The sequence below is a fragment of the Corvus cornix genome, chromosome 5, assembly GCF_000738735.6.
Source record: "Corvus cornix cornix isolate S_Up_H32 chromosome 5, ASM73873v5, whole genome shotgun sequence".
In the NCBI taxonomy this organism is placed as follows: domain Eukaryota; kingdom Metazoa; phylum Chordata; class Aves; order Passeriformes; family Corvidae; genus Corvus; species Corvus cornix.
In genome coordinates this window covers 35,212,231-35,236,523 of record NC_046335.1, presented here as the reverse complement: position 1 = coordinate 35,236,523, position 24,293 = coordinate 35,212,231, and the positions used below count along the sequence as shown (strand labels likewise).

Below are 24,293 nucleotides of genomic sequence, written 5' to 3'. Positions count from 1 at the left end.
CTCACTTTATCTTCTTTATACACAGCTGACAATTTCTCTAACACTGGGTGAGGGACATTTAGCTTTGTCCATTGCATGAGATTTATGCTGCATAGATACAGGGAGAGAATTTTAACCAGGGAAGCATGGATTCTTTAGTTCCTCTTTGATGCAACACTGTGATACTTAAGTGGTCTGTTCAAGTCTGACTTCAAAGTGTGTCCATATAAACTTTTTACACTGCTCTGTGAAATGAGGCCAGGAATATCCTATCCCCAGACACAATAAAAAGTCTTCCAGTGAAGTCTCAAGTACTATATCCTTGTTGTCCAACTTAAAATTGCTGCCTTTGAGATAGCTAAGGGCATCAGTATCATGGCTCCTTAAAAACCTGTGTATATGCAAAAAGTTGTACACAGATTAAAACTCACCACTGCCATATTCCCACACTCAGTTTTACCATCTCTTCTATCATGACTGGTATTTATTTGGTCCCTATAAGTGACTGACAACATGAAAAATTATGTCACTAGGTAGCCGAGAGGTGGTAAGAATCTCCAGGAGGAAAAGGGTTCTTCTACACCCCAGCATCATGTATCATAGAAAAGATAATGCTGGGCATACCCTCTCAAAATCTGGAAAAAGTAGCTACATTACAAAGAGGACTCCTAAATGTAATTTCCTTGAAGAAACCTTATAATATCTTTCTGCCTTATATACACACTGTATAGCACACTTAGCAAGATAAGAAGCTAAGTTAGGAAAAACGCTTTTTTCTGTGTAGCAGCAAAGTCTTAAACTACTGAGTGCTGAACTTCATACTGAGAGCAGATGTAAGGTAAACTGCTTGATGAGCAGCAACTCAGCAGGTAAGAATCATTTCTGCCTATTTGCAGAAAGGACCGCAGCCACAGGATCAGAAAGGGAATATTGTCCTAAGAGCTTTAACTGATACTAGTATGTTTAACCACAGGCAGCTGAAGCAGGCAGTGGAAACTATGTCATCAAGTTAAATCCTTTCCTCCTATCACAAACAGGATAATCTGTGCTTTCTTCCCTTTCTTGTTGGGTTAAAAGACACTCTTCCAAAAAAATCTGCCCTTATGCTGTACCAAAAATAGATGAGAAGCATTCAGAACAGCAGCTTCTTCTGACTTTTAAATCCTCTTAATCTTTCTTCAGCATCAGTCACTGTACATGTCAGCATGCTGCAATTCACAAAACACACTCTCAAACTCCTGAAAAAATTGTCCAGTGACACCAGGCAAGAGGACAGGTTTCAGTAAAACTCTTTACATTCACCATCTTTATGATATTCTTGATCTGCAACAGTACGTCTAAACCCAACATAACTGAACATTTACAACAGCATTCTACTCACAGGTGTTACCTACAACATAACCCTACTGTCCTAAAAGTGGACTGTCAACTCTGATAGATTTCTTCCATGAATAATTGTGTTTCTGAGGCCCTTTCTTCATGTAGATAAAACAGCAAGGTAGATACAGCAGATACTGTGTTACTGGTGTATCTCCATTTCTTACCTCAAGTTTGCACATCTATCCACAGTGGTGTGGACTTTCAAATGGCAAAATCTATCCCTAAATGCAATTTATAAACAATGCCTCCAACTGATGTAAGCAGTCAGAAATTTCTTCAAAACAGATATATTCCAGATGAAAATACAGTTTTATTGATGAACCAATACAGACACAGTGTCAATGACTCCTCCCTCTATCACTCAAAGAATACTGGAGCATCTTTACAGACATCAAGATCTTAAAAAAAAAAAGTGCACCTCAGTAAAAATCAAAAAGCTTCAAAGACCACACCGGGGTTTTTGCCCATAAAAGGAGCTTAAATTGGGAGATAAGTTTTCTAGCCAATGCAGTCAATTTTTATAAAATGCAGATGTAACATTGCTAGGGAAAAGAGAGATGGAATTTCATGTCATGGGCTTTGACAAGTTTTAGTTAGAAGAGATTTTCTTCTTAAAGGAAAGCAAACACCTATCATGTATCTGTTATATAACAAAGAGACATCCAAAGACAATCTTATTTGGCTCTATTTTGATCAGAATAATTTAAAACGAAATACTGTTAATCTTTCAGTTACGGACTTGTTAGTAAATTGATCTTCCTTATTTGTTCAAGGATTGGCAGTTTAAAGACAGGAAAATGAAGGTTGGATGAATGAGAGCAATGCCTGAGTGATCATGACAAGAGCTGAAAGAAGGCAAGGAAGGAGAGGTGGCTGACAACATTTGAAACATCATCTTGCATCTTTTGCACAGAGTCGCAGAAATATCCCTCTGCTTCAAATTAGGATTCTAAACCTGCTCTTCCAGCAACAGTGATTTTGAGGACAGCTGCTGATCTAACTTAACCACTACACTGATCTTTGGCATTGACATATTGGCAGACTGCCACAGAATCAAGACACTGCTTTTTTTTTTTTTTTTTTTAAGGTTAGCTTGTCAACTTCTAAGCAAAACTTACATGGCCTTCCATGCCTTCCTGAGGACTCCAGTCTTTCCAGCTGTTTCTTCCAGCTTTTAGCCGTATCACCTCATCTGGCCACTGCAGCTCTTTCCTTTTTGACACGTTGATACCTTCCAGTACTTGACTGGGATCCATTAACTATAAGTAGGAATTGAGTTTTGACTGTTAGTTCAGCCAAAATTTAAAAGAAACAGATAAACTGTAACCTTTTACATAATTCCAGATAACTGACTTTAACCCACTGAAATTGATTTCTGACCAATTTCAAGGTTGGAAACTCAAGCTCCAGGCTCTCCAAGCCCAAACAGCACTGAATTTGGAAATGATGCTGTGGTTTCAGACACAGCTGACAATATGCCAGTTGACTGAAGCAACAGCTCTGGTTCCCTTCCCCACTTCTTTCAGTTATACTAGCTCATGGCAGGATTGGGGAGTTGGCACAACATGAGCACTGGCAGCACACAGTCTAGTAGCAGGAAAAAGTTAAGTGATGATGAGCTGTTAAAATTGGCTCATTACTTCTTACAGAGTATCTTAAGAAACATGGTCTTGGGGAATTCTTTGTTAGGCAGAAGAAGTATTTATCTACTAGCATGGTTAGTTGAGACCCACCCTGTGTTTTGAAGTAAACTGGCCTCTCCACAGGGCAAGCAGGAGAAAACTCCTGAAAAATTCTTCCTATTTAAGGACAGAGAGAACTTCATAATGTCCACTATCCAAGGGCACACGTCCACTTTATCCTCCTCACACAGAGGATTAGTAAGCAGCTTCATAAAAGGGCCCTTGCCTGCAAACAAAAGCTACTAAGCACAGACCTGAAAAATTAAATTAACTTTGCCCACTATGATGCAATTTACTAAGGATTACTCTAAACTGAGGTGGTATCAGCAATGAAATCCTGGTTATTATGACCTAATCTCTTAAATACACTTCTTGAGGTTTCCCACTAGTATAATGCCAAAGACACGTATGTGGGGCTAATAAACAGCTAAGAAAGCAAGAATACAAATTTCTGGATTTTCACAAAACAAGTAAGGCTGCCATGATTAACTTAGTCAATAGTGTACTGTTTGCTGCTCAGTAAACCCTGAAGTGGATATAATCAAAGAATAAATACAAATGAAAATGAAAGCAAGTATTTTTACACTTACTTTTGTGGAAAATCTACTTGGCTTCAAAGAAAAAAGCTTTCTACCCTGCAAACGAAGCTGTGTAGCTTTACCTACTGTAATGTGTAAAAGGTAAACTAAGTATGAACTGGAACTGAGTTCCACTGACATTCTCAGAGCTCCACTACAGCAAAACAAAAATAATGTAAACAAGGAGCATGCAGGAAAGGCTGCTTGTCCAGAAAATCTTTTCTCTACATTAATTCTCCAAACATAACTGCACAGAAACTTTATACCAGATATTCTAGAATGTGTATTTTAAAGTAGCTATTTCAATAACATACAAAGGAACAACTAATAAAAGCACATGGAAACATTGGTTAACTTGTTCTTCTAGACTATTCACCTGGATTCTGTAAATAACGTCATCCTTTTTGGCTTGCATTTGATTTGCAGGGCTTGCATTGCCACCTGACTGAGTTTCAGCTGCATTACTCCCTCCTTCTGTCCCTAGAAAGCCCACAAGGGCATGCTGTTTACAGGCTGGGATGCTTTGGCTGGAGCTGCTAGAAGAGGGCAGTCCATGCTGCAGGCTGACCCCAGTGTGGCCAGTAGGTTCCATTTGGTTCACCATAGATAGGCGGGACTGGATGGATGATGGGAGGTTACGAAGGGATATCTGACTGGTGGAAGAGCGCCGGCAAGGCACAAAGCCTGTTGTGGATGTGCGAAGAGATGAATGACGGCTGCCGTAGCAATAGGATGAATGGCTAGCTACTGAGGCACGGGCAGGGGAATGTCTGACAAGGCTGGACTGCACAGAGTGAGAGCTGTGACTGGTGCCTAAAAGTAAAAGATACAGAATCAGGAAAGTTTGATAAAGCCTCCCACACACAACAGATTGCCGACACACAAATGTTTTAGTGCACAGATATACAAAACTGATTGGCTCTAACCAACATCATCTGAAATAGATGTATTGCAGAAGATCTCTGCTGCATCTCACATAGCAGAACATTTCAATATATTCCACTTATCTTATCTCAGAATTTCATCTGTTCAGTTCACAATCACTATCAGAGAAGTACCTTGAAAAACGCTTCAGTCTTGCACTTGCCGCATTAACAATTTGTTACTTAATATTAACACTTCAGTTTACCATACTTAAGGCAATAAGGCAGGTACAGATGCCCATGTTTCAAAATACTGACTATTCTTTCTTAATATGCTTGATTACACATTCAAAGTTTGGGTCAGAAAATTTGTTAGAACAAAAGCTGTTTTAAAACAAGTTCAGAATTTAATACACTTAAAACCAGAAATTGCAGTTCACAAGCATGGGTGTAATTGCTTTTCGTAAATATTTGCAGATACCTCTCCTCAGCTGATAGATGTAATTATGTTCATTCAACTACATACATGTATGTTTTCTTTCTGAGTAAAGGCAGTGTTTGAAAGACTTTTTAAAGCTTTGAAAGCTTTAATGTTTGTCACCTCCTTAACTACAGATCACTGCGGACCCTTGGATAGATTCAGCTAGAATACTGTGCAAATAAAGAGAATTTGTTTCACTGTCTAGATATTATAAATATTCCAAAAAATTATGAGATCAACATTTGCAGACAATACAACAGAAGTGAAAAGATCCAGTCTGTAGAAACCTGTTATAAAAAGTTATTTAATCTATTTTGTCAGCACAACTATACCTCTATTTATCAGATCTGTTTGGGAACTTTGCATTGCATAAAACAGTACTGTAGTTTGAGATGAATCCAGCAGCTCTTAACACAACACAAAATCACATCACTTTTGTTTGCTTTTTCTTTTAACTTAGGCCAAAGAGCTAAAAGGCCTGTTCTGGCTATAGGATTGAACTTGTATGAAGTTGTTTCTTTGTTTTAACTTTACCCAGAGTGGAGGGATGAGTTGGTGGATGAGCTGCAGGAAAAGTTGTGGGATGAGCTGCAACAGGAGGGTGCTGTACTGCTCCAGGTCCCTGCCCTGTAGGTGCATTCCCTCCTCCTTGTGACATGCTGCTCTGTGACTCATTGATCGTTGCATTGTTACTTGTGCAAGAAGCTCCACCTCCAGCATCTGAATCTTCAATATTTCCACCACTATTGCAGCCAGCTCCACAGCCTTTCCTTAGTCTGGAAACACAATGCAATTGATACATTAAGGTAGGCCTTCTAATCATTAGGATTCTAAGAAATGCTTCATGACAAGCAAAAGGCTTCACTCAGCACAATCCACAGCACTTCCCAAAATCAGTTAAAACTTGACTTTATTTTCTCAGAATATGCTTTGCAAATATAAATGCTTCTAAGAGATTGCGATTTTCTTCATGACAGCTATTCAATAACAGTTATTTATGACAAGTCAAATGCTCATATAAAACAGCTTTTTAAAAATTATGCTACCTCTGAATTACAACAAAGTGATACAATTTTAACTCTAAAATGCTCATAGAACATCCTGGTTATTTTAGGACAGTTTAGTAAACTTACGCCACTTAACACACTAGTCATGTATAACTGTTACAATGCAAGACCTTTGTCTACACAGACTAGCAAGGAAAGAATGCTGGATTTTTAATATATTTGGCTTCTGTTACATTCAGTAATGCACTCACAACTGTTTGAAGCTGTCTTGGGGTGACTTGATGTGTATCCCCTATTGACACACATCATTCAAGCACATACTGAACATTCAGACAGAAGGTTAGCCACCATTTTCCAGTACATATATACATAACCACACAGCTTTTTCACCACATTGTTTACACTAATTCAAAAGGACATAACAACCACAGCACATTTCCTTCTGCCTTCAATTCCTACTCTACATTTCTCTTTTCCTGAAGCATAAACACCTTGGATTCAAATACTGTTGTGTGTCATACTTTCACCTGTTATTCTATCAAGTTGGACAAGCTGGTGGCAGCGGGAGACAAACACCACAGACTGCGGTAAATGTGGCATTTTTGGCACTCTGGGTGAAGCAGCAAGTTCTGTTCTGATGTGCTGCAGATGTCTTAAGATAAATACGACCATCAGAACAGCTACAGGACTGCTCAGACTAGGGCACCAGCTCCTGGAACTAGTAAGAACTGGGACACACATTTCTGAACGCCACACTGCTGCCACTGTTGCTTTTGGAGCCACTGTCATAGAGGACCAGAAGTGCAGTAAAAGTTCTCATGGCCTATAAAACACAGCATGAGTTTTACTGGATTACCCAGGGGTCACATGGAGAAATTATTATGTTATCATTCCAGTTACTTGTTCTGGTGCTAACCTTAAGCATTATATAACATATAAGCACTTGTGTGATTTCAAACAACAGCTAAAGCCTGCATTAACTATGTATGAGCATGCCCTAACAACATTAATACAGGTATTTTCATGCTAAATATTTGCCAAACAGGAACCCTACCAAACTGTACCATTCTGTAAAGATGGTATTATAGACTGCAAAAGCAATGGTACTGAAAAAAACCAGTACAGAAGTTGCATTGTCTCTCATTATCAGACCTAACATTAAACCTGAAGTTGCAGTTCCTACATCTAGACTTCGTCCTGTTTCCTCTGAGCTCTCATTTACATAGTTTGTGGTGTATTACTCAGCCTTGGAGATTAATCCTGCACCAAAGCAGTTGCCATATGTTACTGATGTGCCTAAAATAAAAGTCAAGACTGATTTATTTTTATGTGACTGAGTATTATAAATTATGCTGTGTTGGGCCTGTACAAGACTAGTTAATGGAATATGAGAGCATGAACACGTACTAATGAGAATCCCTTTCCTCGGCTCACCTGTGCCATGTAGACACTATGAAGTTCCTGATGTTTCCTAAGCTGATGGCTCCACCAAGAATGTCCTTTAGCTGTTCATGACTATCTGAATAGGAAGTAGTCAAAGGTGAGACATAGATGGGGTATCCAATTGGCTGGTCACAAGAGGAGTTGATCATGTTCCTCAGAGCTTGTTTAGCGTTTTGGATGCTTCCTCTTTCTGGATTACGATTACGCAAGAAGACAAGCTCCTGCTGCTGTCCTGCCCACAGGCCACGCACACACTCCTTATTCACCTGCAAAAGCCAAGTAGAGAGGCTGTGTCAGAAAGTGAAGCAATGAAAGCATGTGGTGACTGCTGTGTTATACCAAAGCCTTCGTGAGCATATGCAGTAATTGCACTGCACAACTGCACACATTCGTACGCAGTTCTTTAACAGGCTGAACTTAGGCACACAGGCTGCAACAGTGAGGATAAACAAATCTAAGAATAGGATGAGAAATAACATTTTAAGTGAGACGGAACTGATTTTCTGATACAATACTTGCACTGTATGAGAAGAACCAGCCCTACTAATAACAAAACAGTCAAGATTTGAGTTGAAGCAGCAGTTCGGTATAGTGATTAAGATACACCACAACTTGCTGTCACATTGTGAAACATACTCAAAGCTTACCTTAATGACCCTGAAACTGAGATAGCGCTTATTGAGCATAATGATTTTATATTCATTGGTGCCATCATCCATCACGTGACGCAGAGCAAGAAGAGACGGAGAATTGGAAAGAACTGCACTCCGCCAAGCGGGGTCCCCTTCATGTGCTATAACTAGATTTTCTTCATGGGTTGTTATAGCTTCATAAAGGACAGAAGGATCATCATATTCATCTGGAGAAGTGAAGTGATCCTGTTTCCAATAATACATGTTCAATAAGGTATGATTAACATTTCAGATGTAACCACACAAAAATAGAACATTTCACACCTCAAACTTTTGAAATGACCAGTGCATTATACAAAGTTAGCCATCAAAAGTATCAAATACCTACTTGAAGAACACTGTTAAAGATAAGTTATTTTACAATAGATTGGTTCTGTTTGCTTGTGTTTGCTTCTTTTTTAACTTAAAACCAAAATAATTGGAAGGACCTGCCTATCACTGATTCAAGTAAATTTCTAGGTGAATTTTACACTAGATTTATATCTGTTTATACTGTTGGCAGAAGCCTTTTAGTTTTAGCTTCTCTTCTTATTCACGAGCCTCCAACTGTAAAACACACTTAAGTAAAGCTCTGATTATTCACTGAGACTGTACTATATATGAAAACAGCAGTAAGAAGAAAAACAATATTTACTATTAAAAAGTTCACATTAATACCTGATGACAAACCTTTTCAGCATCAGATACTATCAAGACAACTTACATTACTGCCAGTCAAATAAACACAAAACCTGCAAGTTCAATTCAGTATTGGATAACATTACTTCCTGGTTAAAAAATAATTGTGGTTAATAGCTAAATTTCCACACTGACTGAAGCCTGGGTACGTTCATGCTCTACAAGTGAATAAAATAATCTTTCATAGATTAATATAATAATGTTCAGAACTTCTATCTTTTCATTGCTAGAGTGATCTGTATTTTTCTCACTTTTCATTCTCTGACTTCAATCAAACCCATTCTGCACAGTAACTCTCTGAGAACACTTAGAGAGTTGTTGAAGTGGTACTTCTGCTGGTTTCAACAATGATTTTGTAATTATTCTGCTTTGCTGTATGTACTCCCAACACACACACTGCTAAATTCAGAGTTTGTGTTACGTGAATGAGTTAATTCAATCACTGCTAGTTTTGGGGGACTCCAAACTCTGCAATGAAGGCAAAAAAATAAACTAGTAATTTTTAAACTGCAACTAAGATTTGTTTATTTATTATGATTTTCAAGCAATCTATTCTTCTTGCATACCAACACTTCTCCCCCCCTTACACAGTGCTTATCACTGTTAAAGTGATAAGTACATGTTTTCTTGTACTTGCTGAATTAATACATGGGCTGGACAGAATTTGAGATTGTTCATCTTCACCTGCACTTCACTACAAAGAAACTCTAATTTCAGCTTATTCTCATTCTCACCTGAAACCTGTGATTACAACACTTCAGAGTAAAAAGAACAAGAAAAACAACTCCCACTGGAGAAGAGGACTGTGCAGCTTTGAATGCATAACCTTAAAGCCTATTACATATGTGTGGGGAGGGAAGAGAGGGAAAATATGAGAGAAGCTGCTCATAAGGGAAGTCTCCAGATAGGTATGAAACAATGCTTGACATGTTCTCTGATTTACAGTTAATGTAATTTTCAAGCTCTGAGCATAAACATTCCCTTTTCCTCGGTATCACCTTCCACAAAAGCTACAATAAATCAAAGGACAAGACCATAATGCTCCCTTGTTTTCAGTTGTCAATTTCTATCACAGTCCTTTTATTCTCATCCTCTTTTTCCTCTCTCCCAGACACTTAGTTTTAAAAGAACAAATGCACAGAAATAAAAGACTAGACATATCTTTCTGTGTAATCTCTCACCTGATGTAGCTTCAGTGACATCCGTATTCCAGGAACCACTACTTTCCTCAGCAATTCCATGTCAGCAAAGATCCATTCATCTCTAATTGAAGATATACGGAAGTCACCCTTAAACAGGGCATGAAGGCCATACAAGAAGGATTCCAGGTTACTGTTGAAGGGGAAAAAACCATGAAAACAGCTCAAGTATTAACAGAAGTACAAACAGATCCATAGTTATTATCACTGAAAAGGACAGAAAATGCTGAGCTGCACAGAAAGGCACACAATTCTTCTCTACCAAGGTAAGCTACAGGATAAGACAGGGAAAAGGTGTGTGTGTAAAAAAATCTGGTACTTTAGATGTCTACCTGCACTGAACAGGTAATGAACAAACTATACATGCAACAGACTATTTACATGGACTAAAGTAAACAGAAACACCATGAGGAGTGCCTGATTTCATTCTGAAGATTTTTAAAGGGAAAATTTTTCAGGGTATGTAACACAACGGACCAGTTAAAGAGGGTATGCAACTTCAATTGCCCATGCTTTAGAACAAAATAAAAATCTTGTCAACTTTTCATGCTTAAAAGGCATTGTTTTCAATTACTAAGCTAACTTAAGAGTGAAAAATCAAATATGCTCTAATAAATCTTAGAACTCCATATCTGCACAACCTTCAAGAGGCAACTGGCTGGTACTTAGAAGAATTAATTAACAGTTGCGCTGAACATGAAGTAGAACAGTTTTTATAGTCAGCACCCAGCTGACCAATAGCTTCAACATCCAATTATGCTTCTTTTTAAGCCACCACCTTGTGATTTCCTGAACCTTATAGCTGTATTTTACATTTGCTTTCTAGAGTTGAGGCTGTCAGTCTTCAAGAAAGTTGCCATATGACAAGAGAATTGAGCTGAAGATTTGTACGAACCACAACTGCTTGCCACAGAGCCAGCTAAACTGTGACATTTATCACAACAATCTCATCTAACATCCACCAAGGCATATCAGTTTTTCATTTTAAGAAACTTTTCTCTTCTTCCCCTTACTTCCTATAGGACATCTACTTGATGCAGGAAATGGAGCTTACTTTTAGAATTCTATCAGTTCCTGGTTTTTTTTTCCATTGGTTATAACGGGTCTTTACCCATACCAGAATTCCCATCTTGAATTAGTTCAATAAAACAATATGCTGAAATTCAAGTTCTCCCTCATTTGTTTTTCTTTAGTTACACAGCAAACCTGCCCAGTTTAAGGAAAGATGACATTAATTATCTATTTCTTCTATGAAAAGGTAGTCATCTAAAACTTAATCTAAGAACTCAGATTTTGAGGACAGGAAGCTTACAGCAACGTTTTATTACCTAGACATATGATGTGAAGCTGTTCCCAATGCTCTCCGCCCCAGAACACACAGTCCATAACACAATGTCACTAGGGGTGAGTCTTTACTTGAATCCAGTGGCTTGTAATAACAAAAGAAAAAATAAATTAGGTGAATGGAATAAAGAAATGGCCACTGAAAAAGATGATTCTGACAGCAGGAGTAAAAAGACCCAAACGTAGCAGTTCTCAAGCGTGTGTATGTACCTACCACAGCAGTTACTCTTAAAAAAGTCAATTCTGTTTCAAAGTCTGAGCAAGAGTTTTACAAGTACCTAAGAATATTTGTAAAGGCAAACACACAGATTAACTGAAACAAGACAAACTGTTAGCTAAACAGATGTATGCTACATTCCCCATGGGTATGTGTATCTTGTAGGCAAACTGCTGATTAGCAAAACCATGGGGTTTAGACAAAAATATTTTCAGTGAATATAGTGGATTACCACTGGTTAGAAGTATTTAAGCCTGATTTACCTGAGAACTTCCCTGGACTACAGCTTTAGTCAAGGGGTTAGTTAGGGGAGACCTGCCCTCAGTTCAAAGCCAATAGTATAGCCAGGGTATATAATACCCTAGCGAACGGCATCACTCAATTAAATGATTAAATCTGATTTTCAGTACACATACAAAATATTTCATGTTCATTTTTTGGAGGGAAATCATTTTCTTTGGCTGTTGTTTGACCACAGGACTTTAAGTCTCACCCCTGTTAAAACTGGCTTCTAACTGATCCTTTACCTCCAAAGCAAAACTGAACTCTTAAAGTCTTGGATCCTTCATTAAACACGCAAATTCCAATTATATTCCTGTCCCTTTAATCTCAGTCGAATTCTGCTTATTCTCAAAGGCAACACTAATCTGACTACACCACAGAGTTATTTTGTAAACAGTAAGAAGTCAGGGCATTCCTCTACAAACATACTAACACTCCTATTTAAAAGGTGGAAGGATTGCAGAAAGAAGAAAAGGCTGAATATGGGACGATTGTTTCCATGAGCCAACAATTCCAGTGGTCCAAAGGAATGGTATAGTGTGTTCACTGAGAAAGGAGTAAGTCTTACAAGCTCGCAACATGTATCTTGGGTTTTAGGGACTTTGGTTTTGGTGCTTTTTTGTTTAAGTTAGGGTTGATTTGTGAACGCTAAGCACAAAACATCAATTCTGCAGACATACCCTTTTGCATGTAGATAAATACCTAAGATTCAACTGGTTGATTTGAGCTGGCAAATAAAATTCATTAATGAACTGGTTAAACCATACACTACTTACAGAATTTATTAAATTCAGATCTCAAAAGTGGAAGATCAAAACCACTTCAATCAAAATACTTTAATTATACATACCTATTTTAAAAATCAGCATTAAACCCATCTGTAAGTCAAACCAACAGGAAAAACGTAACACCATCCGAGAGTAGTGAATGGCTTTCCTCACATACTTACCTTTTCTCTTCGAGAGCAGCAATATTCTATCCAGTTCAAATATATCATACAGAAGCTCTCTCTTGAGATCCCTGCCAGCCGGTGGTCATAATCCTCATCAATATTGGGGTTAAATGTTGGGTCTACATCCACATAATTGCGGTCTGTGCACAGCCGCAGTCCTTCCTGCATTGTCTCGTTAGCTAACCATTCCTCTAGCTTGGGGGATGTTGTGACATAGTAGATGATTCCCTGAAACAGCAGCAGTTAAAAATATGAGTCAGTATTGCAATTAAAAAAAAACCCAGTCAGCAATCTCAATTGTTTTCAACTTATTTGCATTCTTTTCCTGACAATGAACCAAAGTGATACACAGTAGCATTTCTATAGCTCACAGGTGCAACAGATTTGCACAGAAAACACAATACAGGTGGTGCATAGGAGTATTTTTCAAAGACTGTCAGGATTTCTGAAGCCTACACTGAAGGAGTAAGGAAAGGAAAAAAGGATGGGGATAGGATCCTCACTGCAATTTTTGCACAAAACAAATACATAGAAATTTTTATCTAGTTAACATGGACACTTAGACACTGAATTTCTAAAGAATTCTGAATTACAAAAAGCTAAAATACCAAACAGTTTAAGACCCCTGTGCTAGGGAAGACAACTTGTGTGCATGTGTGAATAAGTATCTTGGAAACATTTTAACCTGAAAATTTTCAGCTCTCAGAAAGAGAGTAGTTTATGAAAGATCTCAATTAGTACACTGATCATCTGAAAGGATCTGAGGCCTAGACTTCTTAAAACTGGAGAAGAGGGCTTGTTTCTTTTTTAAGAACCAAAGATGGGTTTGGACAGCTTATGAAGACCAAAGCAGCTCAGCTTTCTCTACAGAAACAAACTAAGCAACTTCTCATTTACAACAGAGCTATTGTATCTGGGTAACAGTTTTAAAGGTTCTATTCCAGCTTCAGCTGGGAGGTGTCCTCTCTCTGATCTAGACTACAGGGTCATTGTCCTGCTCATGCACCAGGATACCGAGTCACCATCGGTACAACAAACTCTGTCCTCCTTTGAAGAAGGTGTTCATACATCTGTAATTATCAACACACCTTATGATCCTCACATGACAGACATTATGAGCTCAAGACATTAAGCATTTCCCAGGTGTAACCCAGCCTGCCTCCCTCCACGGGCTGCACTGATCCGAACCATACCTTCACATAGTAAGTGGTGAGAATTTTCCGGAGATCAAAGACTTGAAGCATGGAAGCTGCACTGTTGTCAGTGATGCTGTAACCCTCCAGAACATACTTTGTTACAAGCACTTCCCAAGCCAGCCAACGCTGCCCAAAGGCAGCATTAAAGGAAAGCATGTGAGGAAGGTGGCCTGGCTCACAGCAACAAAAACCTTCGTCTTCCTCTACACCTTCAGTGATGGCCTCTACTTCTCGTTGCTGACAGTAAGTTCCTTAGGAGAAAACAGAGGAAAGAAGAAAGAGTTGAATGCTTTATGAGATTGTTTTAATGTGAACTTGTGTTTAGAAGACTTTAAAATTCAACTTATTTCCAATTAAATTCTTTTAACACTAAGTGAACTATCTGCCAACAAACAAAAGATTTAGATAGCTTAATTTATCACTCTAGGATCTGATTTTAGTTAGGTTTCTCTAACAAGTAATCATGTTGCACTAAAATGGAAAGAGGGACTTAGCATCAAGTGACAGGAGCATCAAGAGGCCCTACAGGCCATTTTCAAAGCAATTTATTAACAGGAAAGAACTGAAAAAACATCAGTTTCCAAAGCAGAAGCCTACTTTTTAGTGCACACAGTTAAGGAAGTCTAGGACACTCACCTCTGAATTCAAGCCCCCTCAGCTGGAAGGTGACCAAGCCGTTTCCTATCTCTATAAGGTGTACTAGTGCATTGAGGTAGTCAGAGGCTAGAATGAAGCAGTCCCCAGTACTGTAGTTTCCCCAGCGACCCAACAACAAATCTCCACATAAGCTGTGCTGAAGGGAACGAGTTAAATGTTCATAGAAGATAGAATTCAGGTTGTTATCATCTGAACCTGCAGGAAGAGGGGATTTAGGTTATGTGAAACTGCAGAAAAACATCAAGCTTGAATGTCAATTATTACTTCACATTGAATACTACGTTTTTGTTAATGGCAATGCTGTTCCAAGGTCATACTCTACCCCCACTTCCCCTTTTTTTAAGGAATAACTACTCCAAATGAATGCCGAGTCACATTTGTATTTCAAACCAAATTTTCTCTTAGCCACCCCTCCATTTTCCAAATTATTCCTTCAGTTCCACTCATGCATCTCCCATCAACCTATTCAAGATAACGAAGTGTAAAATCAAAGGAGCACAGACATATCTCAGTAATGTCTATTGCACTGGTCTCATCACCATGGTATTGAGAGATCCTCAAATAATACTTGGCACTTTTTCAATTACTCAAGAATAAAAAGCAAAAAAGTTTAATGCATGCTACAATTATAAATAAAAAGGTAAAAGCAGGAACACAAGCCCTAAGAGTGAAATCAAAATTTATGGGAGAGCCTAAAGAATAAAGCAAGTGAGATGATGGGAGAAAAAATAACAGAGCAACAGAGAGGTTGGGCACAGTTGGACAAGATCAGAGGGCAAACTGATCATGAGTCCTATAAAAATCCAATAAAAGCCATTTACATTTGGAAAAAAAGCCACTACAAGAAAACTCACCCCTCAAAAAAAAACCCAAAAAACCCCACCAACCCACTTCTCAAACAACCCCATCTCCCCTGCAAAAAAACCAACCCCCAAAAAAACCTCCAAACCAACTACCAAAATCCAGCTAGGAGAGTTACCTGGATTCCGATCAAGCTGTGAAGCCAGTCTAGTATTTGAATGATCCACACGTTTTGTGCTGAAAGAATAAAATAAAGCATGCTTAACACAAAATATATTACTGTAAGAATGTCTATGGAAAGAAACTTCTAATACAATGTTAAATATTCCCACTGAAATAGTTTCAAAAAGTTATTTTAAAATAACTTCAGATGCATATTTGCTGCTCTTCTCATATGTAGAAGTATTTTCTGCCTGCGATAGCATTATAATGCCTAATCAAGTTTGTCCACAGTAAATGGCCATAATCTTGCACGTTAGGTAAAAGTGCATATATTTTCTTAGATATCATAAAGGTTTAGATATGAGAAAAACTTAACAATTAAATTAGCACAGCTAACATTTCAGTAGACTTTAGTGAAATACTAATTTTTAGACAGTTCTTTCATTGTCTGAAATTACAACCACAACACTTTAATCTAAGATTTGAAACATCGCATTTAAACTGTAATAATGTTAGAAGGGAAATAATAAATACCAGAAATATCCATTCAACTTCCTCTATGCTGTTTATACAATACTTGATTGGTCTAATACTCTATCAGCAATAGGGAACTTAAGAGAAAACAAAAGGAAGCACAATCTGACCTGAAGATTCTTTTACTACTGATCCCACCTCGAACAAAAAAAATACTTACTTTAAAAGATCTTTATATTAAGTTTAACCAGTTTTGCTGTGAGCAGAGAAATAATGAACAGAGGTAAAATACACCTATGAGCTGTTCCCCTAAACCTTTTTATACATAAACTCACTTTTTGATTAAAATTGCACTTCACAGCACCATAAATTCTATGTTTAAAATCACCAGGACGGCATATCTCTAAGTAGAAATTACTTAAGCAGCTGAAGCAAATGTTCCTAGTGTAAAAAACAGCTGCTACAGTATTTCAGAAACAGGTTTAGAGAAAACTTTCAATGCTATACACTGGTTTTCTTTGAGGGGGAAAAAAATAGCAGAAATTAGCAAGTTTAAAAAAAAACAAACAAAACCCCTACACCAACACTTTAGACATATTTACACTATTAAAAACAAAGTTTTTTAAACTTTATTTCACCTACTTGTAGTCTCTTTCCCAGAATTTGACAGGCCTGGCATATGAAGTGATGAATATTGCACTTCCCAGAAAAGGATTCAGTGGAGTAGAGAAGAAAGCTGACACAGCTGCTTGGACAAACAACATGGCAGAATCTGTAGGATAAGAGAATTAAGGAAAGCAAAGCAACAACTACTTTTTTTTAGCTTCTGTGATAGTGTTCAATACAGACAGCAACACCAATGAAGAGCAAAACGAGTTCCCGATGAATTTCTATGCAGTGAAGTATGTTTGTAGTATTTCCAGCAATAAGGGGATTATTTTTGTTTTTAAAAACAGAAATAGATGAAAATCCAGCACTCGACATGACAGTCATTCCTAAAAATTCTATTGAGAATACTAACTCAGCACTCCATTCAGACCAGCCTACAGAAGTCCAAAATGCAAAACTCAAGTACTAAAACCATAATTAGTGACTCCTGTAAAAGGGAATGACTATCCAAAGAAAAGCTGTGTGACTTTCAGAAATAATTCTGGTCCATGTTTCTTTTATGTCATGAGTCTATTCCTACTGTTACTGTATAATTCATAGCATTGTAACAAGGCAGAAAGCGTGAACAGTTTCTTTGTAAATACTCACTAGACAAACCTGTTCCTTCAGTAGTCTTACCCCATAATGCAGAATCCATTATAACACAATACTCAGAAGTTATAAATACACAACTTCAGGAGAAAGTTTGCATTTTCAAAGGATACGTGGCACAGCAAAGGGCTGGGCAAAAGCATGGAAGGCAGACCCCCATGTGATCTGCCAGGGAGCAATGTAGGTATATACAAATCTCAATTTATAAAAGAGTTCCCAAAGCTAAAGAGGAAAAAAAAAAAAAAAGAGAAAAACAATTCAGTGTTTTAGGTAAGAACCAACATGTTTTGCATCCTGAGGAATTTACTGGTCATCCTAGAGTTCTTACTGGTCTACCAGAAGCTTTGAGACTTACAAAAGGGATGTAATTATAAAAGCAAGTAACATAACATGCACTTAATTGTTCTACATACAAACTCAGGAGATGTTTAGAAAGTTACATAAGGTTTATCAAGCCATCATAAATGCTTTGGGAAAGAGAAACCTTAGTTGCCTTACAGCATATCTGTTACAGTACAAAAGACTGAGAATCTGCAAGATTACCTATCAGATAGGACTATCCATTTGTTTTCCCCTTTGGATGAACTGAAACACCTAAAAATAGAGTTAAAAGTTACCTTGCTGAAGAGTATGGACATGAAGAAGAGATCTAGCAGCATGGTCTCAGTAAAACTTTTGTAATCAAAAGTAAAGAAGAGCACTGTGAAAATAACAGTGACATACTGGCACGTTGGGCTACTGAATGATGAACGCAGTAACTTCAAGCCAGCTATTGTGATCATTAAAGCACCCAACCTGTGTAAGGAAGTCACACAAAACAGTTATTAACTGTTATCTGAACGGGGTTTAAAGACCACAAATTGTTGCTGTCATGCAAGACCAATCTCTTCAAACTTTGATTTGGGTTTGCTTTTGAAATTGGGGGGTCGGGGAAGGTGGAGGGGTGTTACTTGTTTGTTGGTTTTTTTAAAGACAACTTCAGATTTTTTCTTTAAAAGGTTACTAAGTCTTTTCATCAGTATCCTCAAGCTAATCAATGTTCAAGAATTAGCATTATTTCTAAGTGTGCCACTAAAAAAAAATTAAGAGATGAAATATCCTTGAACTCTGAAGAGAAACTTGGTCTTTAATTTAGGTTATGAATACTGAAATGCAAAATGGCAAGATTAATCATCAAGAGGATGAGAATGAACACTGGATTATCACTTCCTACATGACTATATTGCTCTAATTATTATTGAGGGAACTGCAATTTTTTCAGACATAGCAACTGACAAATCAAATGGTTATTGAGAAATTAAAGTAACACAATGGCAATATTCCTCCCAAAGGTCTCATAGTGACAGTGACAACAAACCCAAAGCAAGGATTTACCAGATGCAGGCATTAAAATTAAGAAAGCCAAAAAAGCTACCCCCACACCCCCCAAAAATTAATCTAACAACCTGCCCTTCCAATATCTTTTCCATTTTGTTTCAATATTTATACTCTTTTGTTCTAAATGAATAGAACTTTAAATCCAAAAGAGACACCTTGCTACTGTTTCTTGGAGATAAAAAATGTAGGGCCTATTATTGAGCTATCATTTGCTGAGACAGTCAGATACACTGCTCAAGGGATTATAACTAAGACTCAATTTAAGAAGCAGTGTGCAATTCCATCTGGATATGGATTATACTTAAGGGCTAGGAAGTCTGAGGAATTCCTTGATGAGAGAAGAAAGCTACAGAGGGGCTGCAAGCTGGCACACCAACTCAGGGAACAAGTCTGAAATTTACACCTGAACCAGAACATATCAACACTATCTTGAACTTGCCATCTGGATAATCATATTATAGACTGACTGAAGCTTAACAAGCAAACTTATCCCACTACTAGGTAATTCCACAACATGCAATCAAGACAGTATATGCTAGGAGTTGAATGATTTATCTTCATGGGAGTTTCTAGTTTAACAGCGTAATACTCCAATCGGTTTAAGTCAGCTTTATCAGGGCTTTCAAAAAAAGAAAAGCTTTATTTATTCCTTGCCTTACTCTTAAGACAGCACCATTAAGGTATTCTGTCTTCCCATAGAAGTCCCTATTTAATTTTCCACCACAGCAGACATACTCAAGATTACTTGATAGCCTTTTATACTTACTCAGTATCCAGTTTCTTTGGACTAGCAATATTCTTAGCGCTGCTACTAAGCTCATTGAGGACTATCAGTGGATAGATAACATTCTTCTCTACAAAAAGGAGCCAAATGTGAAGTTTCTCAAACCACATAACATGCGCAGCATCTGTCAAGATATATTAAAAAAGAAATCAGATGGCACTGTCAAATCAAAAAATTTCTGCTTACAAAATAAAGATTCTTGATCCGAGTAACTTGGATTAACTGTCTTCTCACAATGGACTTTTGTAGTTTTATTTAACCAAAATAAAGAGAAGCTCCTGTCAGCAGCCCCAGTAGAGTTTTTGCACTGTTAACACAACAACAGAACAGTTTGCAAGCTACATGCTTACTCTACACAGAAGGAAACAAACTGGGTTCCACCTCTTCAATAACTTCAACATTGCCATAGACAAAATGCATCATTTAAACAGCTTCATCTCATGCAAAAGGATGTTTTCCAACCATAGTCAGTCTGAAAGACTCCTGTTTTCCAACTCTTCGATACAGAAGAACCTATGTAACCTGCCAACACAAGTGTCTATCACTTGAGCAACTTCTTTTAAACTTCTACAAGAATTTTAAGATATGTTTCAAATTAATGCAAATTAAGATAAGAAAATTTATTCTACAATATAGGCTAGAAGAGCTTATATCAAAAGTTACGGTAAACATTGATGCCTTCATAAAGGGTTAAGGCACACTTGAAAGAGGCTAGAAAAGGTGCTGTGAGTGACTACACATGTCTACATGAACCCCAGCAAGAACTCACATTCCTTTTCAAGAGAAGCCATAAAGACTATTAGTCATTGACATGGCATGAATTCTCTTTAAGTTACAGGGACAAAATCAGAAGATGTTACAAACTGTTATTTAACACTACTGGTTATGGCTTCCATCTTTCCCGAAAATACTAATACATACAAAAATACTGAAGCCAGGTATCAGCAAAAGGACACCAACTACAGCTTCTCTAGTTTTAGAGATTAAAAACTTAAGGCATACAGTTGCACTTTTCACTTCTTCCAGATAAAGTCTGACATCATCCTACAATTGCTGTTCATGTTTATCCATTTTTACACGCAATCGCTGGGGAAAAAATTCCACAAGTTAGACATCAATGAAAAGACCACACTGAACGGTTGCTACAAAGGTATGTGAATCAATTCTGACAATTCTCTGTTCCTGAAAGCAGCAGAATGCTTTCTTGTCTTGACAACTACTTGAAAAGAAAAACCAATTTCAGTTGTTTCCAAGGCCTTTCAGACACAAATTTCATAAATCTGCTGTTAAAACCAAAAACATTCCAACAGTGAAGTCCCCACAATCTACCACAACATTTATCCATTCTGGAAAACTGATGAGCAGTATAACTTCATCTTTTCTGCATCTCTGGGGAAAGATTTCATAGGCTTTAGCACAAGCTGCAAGCACATGTCTATGCAGATCAACTTGTAAGACTGGTCCCTTGGTGTCTTTATCCATTAGTTGGCCACTTGCACTATTGCTGTTGTTAAACATGTCAACAAAACTATTAAAAACCAAATCTGTGCCAGGATGAAGTCTCCACCAGCATTTCCATACCTAATCCTCTAAAACATTTGAAAACTTGCTATGTTGAGGAAATACATAGTGAAACACACTTGATTGTTATGAAAAATTCTTGAAGCAATCATTAGCACAAATTTTGCCACTTATGGTTTTGAAGATTATGTTTTAATGGAGCTGCTCTGAGACAATGTTAACACTTGTATTATCATCATCAGTTAAACGATACATAAAACATCATGGAATCAAAGCATGAGGAACTGAGAAACGAATTCATTTATAGATTAGATATAATTAAACTCTCCAGTGGTGAGAATAATAAAGATATTAATTATATGAATAGGCAACAAGTTGGTCAGCAACTACAGCAAGTTCAAGAAAGCGTTACAAACAATACTTACTCCGGACTTCAAACTGATGGTATTCCTTGGTTTTCAGCAGCGGGTGAGAAAAGCAGTGCCAAGGAAGCTGCTTTCGGAGTTGAGGCAGAACATAATGGGTCACAAAGCCTACCGTACCCACCAATGCATAGAGAACATAACTTAAAATAGGCTAAAAAGAAGAATTGAAGAAATTAAGGTTTGTGTTTTATAAACAAAATAAAATATTACTTCGCTAGTGTATTTTTCAGCATCCAGGCAGGTGCTCCTGTAATATTAATAATTATAATGGGAATGTATTTCTTCATGAGAAACTGTACTACCAATTTTAAGATAAAACAAGAAACCCTGTGAGAAAAAAACCCCCTTCATATCTAACAAATTTTCACTAAGCTGAAATGTACTTTCAAGTAAAAATAGTACACCAATCTTCTTGCACAGTTCATTGCTTCTGACCCATATGCACTTCATTTTATAAAGGTATTATTCTCTAAAGGCTGAACCCAATTTACATTTCCATCGGCTGGATAAAAGGAGGTATAAGAACAAGCAAAAACAAATCATTAACTTCACATTCTCTTGAGAAGGTAAGAAGCCTCCCACAAGACCAATCCCTTCCACAGAAATCACAAAATACTGCAAAATTAACACGGGATTATGGCTGGATTTCACAATAATGCTTTCTACTCTTTAAAATTTTATCTAAATTTCTAGATAAGTCATTGCAAAACTGGGATTGCATTATCTTGTCATAAGCTCTTTGTGAACTCCGTGAAGCCCAAGGCTATTGAACTACATAACTGGTGAAGAGCATACAGCCAAGTCTCTCAAAAATGGGGGAAAGCAACATTCAGGTGGAGAGCTGAAATCCAACCATACAACAGAAGGGATATTTTCCTCAGCAAACACAAGTACACATGCTTAAGTAACACACTTCACCTGAAAATATGAAGTTACCTAAATGCATATGCTTTTTAAAATTAGTTTCTTACTTTAACTTTAGTTAGCAGCAGGAAGGTAAAATCCTTCTAAAATACATGCAAGAAATTTTCATTTGCCTTACATAAGGCTGTTCATAAGGTAGTCAATGGTTCCATAACAAGAATACCAAAATAAGAAACTCAGTAACTGCAGCTCTCGAGCGAAATGCTTTACTTAAACTCAAGCACAGGATCTAGTCCCATGCCATTATCATCAAGAGCCACATACAGACATTCAAAGTATCCAAAGCAGTAACACTAGCTAGACTGACAAGTAAAAAACTTGAAACTCAGATGATCTTTGAAGTCCTGTAAATAATCATTCCAGTAAAGGGGTACTCCCTGATTCTATAGTCTACAAACAGCCATGCCAGCATGGAACTGCTAAGTCAAGGTTCAGCCCCTCAAACTTTATGCACTGATCCTTTTAAACATTTTTTTAAAGTTTCATTTTTCCTTATTCCAAAATGAGCTTGACACTATTAGAGATAGATAAACAAAAGTGTGTTTTATGTCAGAGGCTAAAATAAAAGTCTAGAATATAAGAAGAAACTAGAAAAGAACTAAGGAAGATGACTTTTTGAGTACATAAAAGTGAAGACCTTCAGTCATGTACTTGTCACCGTATATGTTTAAACACTAAAACTAAGCAGAAGACTTGGTGAACTACCAGAATAAGCTTTATATCACATGAGAGTAATCGCATACAGAAGGCCAACTGAAGTAACATCTTACCTGTAAAACTGTAAATACTGTACTGACATGAATTGCAAAATAGAGGACACCAATGACTATACACACAATCAGGTCAGACTGCAATCGTTCACTCTGCAAAGTCAAAATAAAATTATTTTAGAAAATATCAGCTTTGGTTGACCTCTTAGAATCATTAAAGTTGGCAAATATCTCCAAGTTAAGAAAGTACTGAAAGACTGGACTCCAATACACAAATGCAGTAACACTGAAACTGATTAAAGATTTTCAAATTATGCCAATGTTAGCTACTTCCACTGAAGTCATTAGAAATTTCACAAGACAAATCTTACAGCTAAGAGCATCAGTCCAACTAAGTGAAAGGGAAAGACGCATATCTATAATGGGGCAGGACAAATCAATACACAATATAGTATCTAATCCTGGACTGTGAGGGGTTGTAAGGATCCCCTTAAAGTGCTGATGAAAGCACTGAAAGGGACAACCAAATTTCCCTTTATTGGGAAAATAATTGCTTAAACTACAGGGCAAATAAGAGCTCTGGAAGAGTGCTGCCTAAGCAGAGCTATCAACCAGGTGAAACAACCAGGCTCTTTAACCCTTTTCTGCCTCCTCTGTAGAAGGGTAAAGGATAGCTTTGGAATGACCCCGAGGAATGAGTTTGAATTTTCCATTACTCCTAAAAAATGGTAACAAGCCGTTGATAACAGGCAAAAAACCCCCCCAAACTAGTCATGCCAGAGTCAGCCACAAGGGGGCAATGCGTACTTAGGCCACTGCAACTCAAAGCCTCAAGTTTAGTAGACTAGTTCCCAACTCTGTAAAAATACCATCAATATTTACAGCCTAGAAAATCATTTAAGGATTATCTACTCCATCAGTCAAATAATTACACACAGCAATTATTGCTGCAAAGCCTTCACTTCTTGGGCTATAACTTACTTTTTAAAAATCAGTTGTCCTGATTTTAAAAACCACTGTAAGAAAGGCTATTAAAATCCTCAGCTCCTCTGCCCCCTTGGAGACTAACACCACCGTATGACAGCTAAAGAGTAGCTTGCAGCTCCTACGGTCAACTCTCTCCTGTTCAATATTAAAAGAATTGCAGTTTCTCTACTCTAAATATTTATATAATAATAATAATAATAATAAATATTTATTTCCACATCAAGCACCTCATCATGCT

The 24,293-nt window shown here is 37.4% G+C and overlaps 1 protein-coding gene across 9 annotated transcripts in view; it reads right to left on the bottom strand.

Moving 5' to 3' along the window:
• Positions 1–24,293, bottom strand: part of PCNX1 (pecanex 1) — a 90,628-nt gene that overhangs the window by 6,659 nt on the left and 59,676 nt on the right. For all 9 annotated transcript variants that reach the window (XM_039553268.1, XM_039553270.1, XM_039553269.1 and 6 more), the window contains 17 exons: positions 23,129–23,221; positions 21,435–21,585; positions 19,471–19,612; positions 17,945–18,122; positions 17,441–17,549; positions 16,710–16,839; positions 15,610–15,668; positions 14,610–14,825; positions 13,971–14,224; positions 12,775–13,005; positions 11,311–11,411; positions 9,965–10,115; positions 8,061–8,291; positions 7,405–7,679; positions 5,498–5,739; positions 3,996–4,432; positions 2,478–2,618 (listed from right to left, as the gene is read on the bottom strand). In XM_039553268.1, coding sequence (XP_039409202.1) covers positions 2,478–2,618; positions 3,996–4,432; positions 5,498–5,739; positions 7,405–7,679; positions 8,061–8,291; positions 9,965–10,115; positions 11,311–11,411; positions 12,775–13,005; positions 13,971–14,224; positions 14,610–14,825; positions 15,610–15,668; positions 16,710–16,839; positions 17,441–17,549; positions 17,945–18,122; positions 19,471–19,612; positions 21,435–21,585; positions 23,129–23,221 — 3,141 coding nt within the window. The remainder of the gene's footprint in view (positions 1–2,477; positions 2,619–3,995; positions 4,433–5,497; positions 5,740–7,404; positions 7,680–8,060; positions 8,292–9,964; positions 10,116–11,310; positions 11,412–12,774; positions 13,006–13,970; positions 14,225–14,609; positions 14,826–15,609; positions 15,669–16,709; positions 16,840–17,440; positions 17,550–17,944; positions 18,123–19,470; positions 19,613–21,434; positions 21,586–23,128; positions 23,222–24,293) is intronic.